This window comes from Loa loa, assembly GCF_000183805.2.
Source record: "Loa loa unplaced genomic scaffold supercont3.664, whole genome shotgun sequence".
In the NCBI taxonomy this organism is placed as follows: domain Eukaryota; kingdom Metazoa; phylum Nematoda; class Chromadorea; order Rhabditida; family Onchocercidae; genus Loa; species Loa loa.
Window position 1 is genome coordinate 1 of NW_018108844.1, and position 8,939 is coordinate 8,939.

The following is an 8,939-nucleotide window of genomic DNA, read 5'->3' on the forward strand; positions in this document are numbered from 1 at the left end:
AGGATTTTTTCAAGTTTAAAAAAAAAAAAAGAAAAAAAATGGTTGATTTAAATTTATTTTCAGAAAATCTAAAAAATATTCTAATTTCAGTGATTGTTTAACATCATATATCGGAAATGGTTCATTTGGCTTTGTTTATCGTGGTATAGAAAGTAATACTGGTAAATCGGTAGCAATTAAAAAGATGCCTAAAGTAAGCATAAAATCGGATGAATTAAAAGTAATGGAAGCAGTAAAAAGTGATTATTTGGTTAGCCTCATTGATCATTGTATGATAAGCGAGGAAGATAATATGTATATTATTATGGAATTATGTGATATTGATTTAGATCATCATCTTAAATATCATACTGTTAATGGTACATTATCATTACATAATTTAAGGTAAAAATTTAATATTTTTTTTTTCTTTGTTCTTCAAGATTTACAAAATTTTGAAATAATTTATTGATTGATAGATAATTGAATCAAATAATAATTTGTTAAGAAATGAATTTTATTCCAAATTTCTATCTTCAAATACATTTTATGCAATTTTAGACGATTAATAGACAATGTTATTCGTGGATACAATGAACTTTATCAATGTTGCATCGTACATCGTGATATTAAACCACAAAATATCTTAATCAAATACAAGGAGCAAAATTTAATTGAAATAGCAAAAATTTCCGATTTTGGAATATCACGAATTCTTAATGATGACGGGCAAAAATCATTATCAAATGTTGCTGGTACATTATATTATATGGCACCTGAAGTAGGTGCAAATATTTTACGAACATATGAGTATGGTCATGAAGTTGATGTATGGAGTCTTGGATGTGTCTTTTATCAATGTATCATGGGAAAGGTATAAAATTTAGCATTATTATTAATTTATAATATTAATAGTTAAATTTTTCCAAATTTTATAATTGAATAAAAATTATAAATTTTATAATTGAATAAATTTTATAATTGAATAAAAATTTTCAAAAAAAAAGTATTTAAACTAATTATTTTAATGGAAACATTCACTTTTGCATTTTTTTTCCTTTTAAAATTGGAGTTTTTTTTTTTAATAGGTTCCATTTGATGAACAAGAATTATGCCGAATGTTTTTATTCGTTGCTTGTGATAACTATGATGCATATGATAAACCAGAATTATCTTTTGATATTGATCAAAATATTGCTAGGATGATTAATTCGCAATTAGAAATTCATAGTACTAAACGTACAACACCGCATCAATTGTATAATGAAATATGCAAATGGGATGATGATGATAATGATACACGATATGATAATAATTACTTATATGTGGATGATAATTTAAGTTATCAGAGTAATTATAGTATCATAGAATTTGATGTAATTTATTAGAAAATTATTTTAATAGTATAACGATTAAATCGTGATAACAAAAAAAAAAAGAAAAGAATTATTTAATATGTACATAATGTTGATGTAAAACGCATTCCCATTTGTTTTTTATTATTTTGTAGAAAATTTCGTTTAAATTTTGTTTCTATTGTACTCCAAAATTCTCCAATATCCTTATTATTGCCTTTGATTTCATTCATACTTTAATTTGGGGACATCTTTGAATGGTTATTTAATAAGCTATGGAATTCATATTTCATATGTTTTCACATTTTTAAATAAATTGAAAAAATTATCTGTATATACTTATTTTTGTTCTCATTTTTGTATAGTGTTAATTTCATTTGTCTTTCAAGTTATAATAGTAATGAAATATGTAAATGTGTCTGGGAATTCTGAATTCCTAATGAAATTTGCTAAATTCACTTATACCAAATTCTGGAATTGTATAAACAAATATTTATTCAGTTGTAATAATAACTAACAATTTACTTTTTTGTTTTCAATTGATCAAAATTTCCTAAAACAGTTGTTTTTTTTTTTTTTTGCATAAGCTTTAGCCAATATATACTATGCAGCATGAGCTAACTGAAAGTCATCAGCAAATATTAAAAAGCGGAAATTGTTTGATAAAGATCGTTTGTTCACAATAATGTATATTCATATTTAAGAAAAAAAAAAAAGAAAGCATCGATTTGTATGTTTGCATTATAATGACAAATAATTTATAAAAATCAAATAAAACTTGAAAGTTTTAAAAAAGTGAAACGAATTTGAAGTGTCACATACCAAAGAAAAAAATTGATTAGAATATACCACAAGAAAAGATAATTTAGGAATTGATTTAAAAGTTAATTTTATTGTTTTACCTAACTTTTCCAAATAATATTAGATTCCTATGAAAATATGCAATCTAATACATTTAGGAATACTTTCCCAATGATGCATTAAGTTTTAAATATTATTTCCTTAACACAGACTCTTTCAAGACTAAAAAATAATACAAGTACTAGTTAGGGTGACTGATCTTTTGCTAAATTATGATCTGCAATTTTTGGTATAAAGTACATTAAATTGTAAACTTCAATAGGAAAGCAAAATCATCAATGACCTATCACGGATAGCCGACTGACCGTGAAGCGTAAAAATTCGATTCGTTCTAAATTAAAATTTTATACAAGAACTGAGAATAAGGTTTCCATGTTCATAAACTTACAAGAAAGATTAGAAAGGATGTTATTGATTATCGAAAAAAAAAAAAAAAAACCGTACTGATTGGTGAATTTTTTCATCACCCATTAACCCGCTTAACTTTAAAAACTTGCTGATGTTCGTGCGATTATGAGTTCGTTTAACCATCACTAACATCAAGATTTGATGAACGACAAATATCCTGCTGCTGATTTGGGACATCAAGGGAAATAGAAATTTCAAACATCATTACAGCTAACCACAACGATGATATGATAGTTTTCAGTGTTTAACTAAGATCAGTCTCAATTACTTCATTGTTATAGAAAAAGAAAGGTCATTAAACATAGATACATCGAAAATCTCACCAAACATTCATTTTCATCACCACAATTATTTTTACATATCTCAAAATTAACTGAGGTGGTTGAACATAATCGAGTGAAGAAAAGAACTTCACTGTTCAGAAGGTTCAGAGGTCAACTTCATTCATTGCACAGGCTTCCATTAGTTTAATCCCAACTAATAATTTATTGAAAAAAAAACTTAGGATTAATTAATGACAGTAAGAAATGTCGTAAAAGGAAAAAGTTCATTAATAAAGATAGAAATAAACAGCTGTTCATTTACAATTAGAAATTAATGAGATACGATTAATACCGCAGGTTAATTCAAATAATTCAGTACTCTGCGCTGCCACTAAATTCATTTACTGCTCACTGGTATATACCTGAAACAGTAATATTGTGAGGATGGAAACGGAAAAAAAGAGGCAATTTTTGCCACTTTTATGAAGAAGGTCAACCGATGGATTAAGACGTATAATTCAAATATTTGAGATTCTGAGTCTTTTTCTTTTTTGAAACTGAAAACTGAGCAAAAGAAAAATGAAAACAATGCTGCAAATCTATTGCTGTACAATGGAGAGTTCAAAAGTCTAATTCGCCTAATAATCGAAAATATTAAAATGATGAATGATGTCAGAACTGAGAAAAAACACTTACGGGATATCTATCGTACTCAATAAAGCATCCAACTTCCACAAATTCTAAAAATTACATCCAAAGAAATCGTTTAAAATGACAATTTTTACTTCTAAGATGGCAATTTCGGACTTCCATACTTTTCGCTATTATCAGCCTACTGATTTGATTTACATGAAATCAGTTTTTCAGCATTGTTTTGCTTATGTTAATGATTTCTATTTACTGCTGTGAATATCAACGGGAAAAAGGAAGATAAAATTTTCCTTATAGTAAGAAAATGCAAAATAACACATCAAATATCAAATGTTAATTTAGCCATTGGGGAAATGCAAAAAATCAATCCTAAAATATAATGCCAATTAAACCATTTACCTTAGATGACTGCTCAATTATTGAATCTAAAGAGGCGAAATTCTTGATAGCCATCCCAAGAAGCTGAAACAAAACGTTTACAAATGCTTTCAGAAAATTTTTCAAAAATTTGAAATTATCCATGATACTAAGGATCTGATGCACCTAACTATCATCTTATCAATCATCTTCCAGATACCCATCAAAAGGATAAACGGAAGAGAGTGTGTACAGGACAGTATAAAATTAAGGATTACAAAGTGCGTTTGCGAAATTTTGAAAGAAATCAATCTGCTATCATGAATAGCATTAATAAAATCGTAATTTTATTCCACTGATCTGATCTGGCAAATATTTCCAGTTTTAAGTATGTTTAAAATTGACGTATTCTGATCACTTTATGAATGGGAAGAAAATTTACGAATTCCTTAATAAGTATGACACAATACAAGCCTCATTTGAATGAGATGCAGTCCTTATATGCGAAACAATCAGACCGCAATCCTGGATGCAATCCTGTATTTTGCCAGGTAAACGAGTACGACCTTCCAGAGGTATATTACTGCCACTCATACGTTCCACACTTTAACATGCGAATATTCCCTAAATCATTCATTATACTTTCATATTCACGCCATCGTACCGTATGAAATTGACACATACTTGAATTAATTAACTTCTCCAGAATTAAACAAGATCTTTTGCACCCGGAATATTATCATATCTAGCTCCATAATCTAATTAATCAAGTGTAACTTAAACACTCCAAACGAATTTCCCAGGATATATTGCAGTGTTATGCTGTCTTGATCACGTTATACAAGCAAGCGGATGCTTTCGACGCAGCGAACTTTAACCTCTTCTGCGTACACCATTTTTATAAACTAATCATCTTTAATAAGCGAGAACAGTTAAACAACTTTGCGATAGAAAACAAGGAAAAAAAATAAACCGATACCAGTGAGTGCAGCTTCCCAATCTAACAGTTTACAAAAATTTCCTTTTTCTTCAATTTTTCTTTTTCAGAAATCTAATACAGAACACAGCATGTAAAATTTATGTTTCCAATCAATTTAGCATCATCAACGGATATCAAAAAAAAAAAAAAAAAAAGAAAATTTCTCTCTTACAAACATTTTTTATAATCTTTCGTCTCCCAATTCAAAAATTCGTATTAAAGAAACAAATCGAAGAAGGAAATAGACAGCAAACTATCGCAACGAAATTCTTGCCTATCATTCAACCAGCGTAACAAATTAAACAATTTCTTTTTAAAGGAAAGTACCACAATAAAGTTCCGCAAAACTGAACCATAAAAAGTGCGTCATTACTCCCATATTTCAAAATGTGTTTTAGCATTTTCACACATTCAAATTTTCGCGTATGGGAGTAAGTTTCAGCTATGTTAAAAGAATAAAAATCACCGGCAGTTCTAATTGAAACAGTCATCACAAAGCCAAGTTTCCAACACTTTAGGATAATGTTTAAGAAAGAAAAGCAGGATTTAAAGATAAAAAAGTTAAATAAAATAAATCATATTCAAGAATACGATTCTAATTTCCATATGTCAAACCGATACCCCAAGAATCAGTAAATAAAACTTCAGGACCCGTAATATGGTGTGGATTTTTGTTAAATGAGAACCAGAACAGAAAGAATACGAAATCCAAACTGCTTCAAAATCCGAGCAAAGCGGTAGGCAAACATTCATAAATATTCAGAAAACAATGAAAAAGAAAAATTGGAAAATATTTATGGATGGAACAGAAATGACAGCGATGAGAGTGTAACTGACGCATGCATTTCTATATCAAGCATTTAATGACATGGTAGGATGATGAAAGAAACAGCGAGATGCTAAAACAAGAAAAAACAAAAAAGTGTTGCCTGTTCGGAAATTAGCATAAAATTGAAAATTAGATTAAATTTCACCGAGACAGCATAAAAAACAGAATAGTACAAATCCACCGGCCTGAAACGAAAACGATGTATACTGGAATGATCGTAAATGGAACAATATATGGCATCATTTCAGGTCTTCCTAATCAAAGTTTGTTTCATATCACGTCAGTTAGATGTGGAGTATATGGATATGAATTCAAATACGAAAGATGGACCAGATAAACCGCAACTAATCTATTATTAAGCTAACAAATAGCTGAAGCAAATATCAACTACACGAACTTAACTGTGTTCATATTGCATTTTCTGGCTAAAACAATACAGTAAATTTTAGATGTCCAGGAATAATTATCCCGAAATGAGAAAAAGATTTTGAATAAAAAAAACCAACAAAAACCAATCAAATGAACAGCCAATGGTAGGATGGTAATAGAAAAAAAAAGCATTTGCAAAGGGAATGTAATCCTGGACACCGGTAAAGAAGCATTCCCAAGCAATAATGTAACACGGGTAAATGCCTTAAGAAGAAAAAAGAGACCAGAACTTGCGCAAAAAAGAAAAATGAATCTTTCTGAGTCAATAATAAGCAGAAAGAGAGATGAAAATACAAGGAACAATGAACAGACAATCAGTTAAAATAGGAGCAACTTTCGTGACGTTTCCACAGTAGAGCACTTGAAACTCGGGTTTGATAAGTTAGATATATCAGCAGAAATAAAATCGACATCCTATACTGACTGCCTATCCGTAAATATGTAACAATTGGTTTTTTTTTTCCTTTTTTTTTTTTTTTTGTCTGTTCCAAACATCGTAAACATGTATTCTGTAATCGAGCAGGAAAAAACGACCGCTTACTTCCAGGAATAGTCATACAGTTGTAGACCAATGACCACTACAGTATGTGCCTAAAATACATAAAGATCGTAACAGCTATTGGTTCAATTTAAATATCATATACTGCTAATGTCACTTAGAAAACGAAACTATAATGAAGTCAGGTATTTCTAAAAACGTTAAATAATAGAAATGTTAGATACGGTCAATACTGAAAAACTCTAGAATGGTCATTTAAGTTTCAGTCTACGTGCCGTAAGTTCATTTCCACCAATGTGATCTTTGTGATTGTGGTATGAACGTCCAAAATAAGATTCAAAATCTTATGCATAAATTTTTTGGAAACATATACCGTTCTGCGGAATATTAGTAAGAAAACGATAGTAAAAAGAAACACATAACAATGTATTAAAATGCTTCGAATAATGGAAGTGTGTATACGCAAAGGAGAAGTATGAAATCAACATCATTAAATCTCCTTAAATTTAAGAAAAAAAGCTGATAAAGCAGTGAGCATTAACAATACCAGTGTAAAAGACGAAATGCAGATCCAAGAGCATTTTTTAAAAATTCACTTCTTTTTCCTCCCGAACGAGAATAAACCCCTTTTCTTCTTTTTACTCTCTTTCGATTGATTCAGCTGCAAAATATGACTTAACATCATGATACCTCATCATCGTTTACTTGACATAAAATGCCGCTAAAATTAATTTGCTCATCATATACTGTATGGCTGAGGTCTAGATTTGGCTAAATATATAATTATCATAGACGATGAAATTAGTAGCCCCTACAACAAATTCCTGCTACATTCGTTCTCATATGTATGAAGTGACCCGTATTCATGACATGATGCGCTTTACTTTGTTTTCAAAATACAACACCTCACCTCGTCATCAGACAGTGCCATTTCTGAATTTCGTACTGCAGTATCATTTCCTGAAAGTCCAACAATATTTGCTGATCGGCAGCATTATGCTGCAGTGGTATGAAGATTATATAACATATGTTTATGTAATTCCAAAATTCAAGGAATATTATTCAGGATTATTTAAGATCGCAGGTGAAGTGAAGGTGATGTAAAATTCAGGAAGGACATGCAAATATGTGTATAGATATCGAGTGTACAAAATGACCAAGTAGATACAAAAGCACTTGGTTTGGATATAAGTAGCACATCTGATAATATTGAGTGCAAAGAATGTTTTAGATCATCCAGAGAAGAAATAAAGAAAGGAACCCGAAAAAAAACATACTTTTGGTAAACAAATTTTTACGCAATGAAGCAAAACGATCCGATTTACTACGTGCGAACTTTGCTCCTGATGGTAACGTCTTTGGCCGCTCCTGCTGAACCGCTTCATCATCAGGCGAATAACCGAGTGACGAGTGACCCAAAATAAAAACAAACAACCATGCGCTCACAAAACAAATAATATCTACAACCAGCGCAGGATATGAGACAATTGGTCTAATCAGATTTTCAATCCTGTCCTATTTACATCAGAGAGATTAGTTCGAATAACTTTCTCCTTCAAGTTCCTCTTCAGTTTTGCTGAATATTGATGAGCATCATAACTCTTTAGAATTCCTGAATCCTTTTCTTTTGTTCCAAAATACAGCAAGTGTAAATTCTAATACCGTTAAAATATTTCGAATTATTCACATTTTCGCTTACTAAGAGGAAAAAATCATGCAAGGTGTAAATTCATGCAATTATATATATATATATATATATATATACATATGTATATATATATATATATATATATATATACATATATATATATGTAAATAATTCAATTGCACTCTTAAAAGTAACTTGGAAAGATTATTTCCGCAAAACGGCACGTTTTGTACATTAATTATGATATTATATCAACTTATTCAGGAAGTGAAATCCATTATCTCTATGCTAAATTCGGGAAAATTTTCATCCAAAATGATAAAAACGTCAGGAATCTGGTAGTTACCCTACGCCGCTTATCAATAGTGCTCACATTACCGTTATACACACTTTCCAAAACTACGAAAAAAATACTAGAAAAAAGCAAGAAACAAGCACTGACGATAAGGTAGCGTTGATGATACAAAGGGCGGACTGCGTACAAAACGACTCTGTGGTGAATCAGACTCATCGAAAGTGGTTTCCAACGTAAGACGACCAACTGCAACCTCATTAAATATCATCAAATGGTACTTTCTATATTAGTAAGGAAGGAAATATTATCAAAAGAATAGCAAAGATGTACAAAGATATATATATATATATATATATATATATAATATATATATCCTACCCTTACCT

General features: G+C 29.9%; 2 protein-coding genes across 2 annotated transcripts; one reads left to right on the plus strand and one right to left on the minus strand.

Moving 5' to 3' along the window:
* Window positions 1-108: 108 nt before the first annotated feature.
* Window positions 109-1,367, plus strand: LOAG_10185 (ULK protein kinase; the record flags this gene model as incomplete). The annotated part of the gene is made up of 3 exons (XM_003145712.2): window positions 109-384; window positions 541-853; window positions 1,068-1,367. The coding sequence occupies exons 1-3, from the start codon at window positions 185-187 to the stop codon at window positions 1,365-1,367; spliced, it is 813 nt and encodes a 270-aa protein (XP_003145760.1). The 5' UTR covers window positions 109-184.
* A 5,924-nt stretch (window positions 1,368-7,291) lies between these two features.
* On the minus strand, window positions 7,292-8,821 carry LOAG_10186 (hypothetical protein; the record flags this gene model as incomplete). The annotated part of the gene is made up of 4 exons (XM_003145713.1): window positions 7,292-7,381; window positions 7,521-7,570; window positions 7,888-8,070; window positions 8,701-8,821. The coding sequence occupies 4 exons, from the start codon at window positions 8,819-8,821 to the stop codon at window positions 7,292-7,294; spliced, it is 444 nt and encodes a 147-aa protein (XP_003145761.1).
* Window positions 8,822-8,939: the final 118 nt, after the last annotated feature.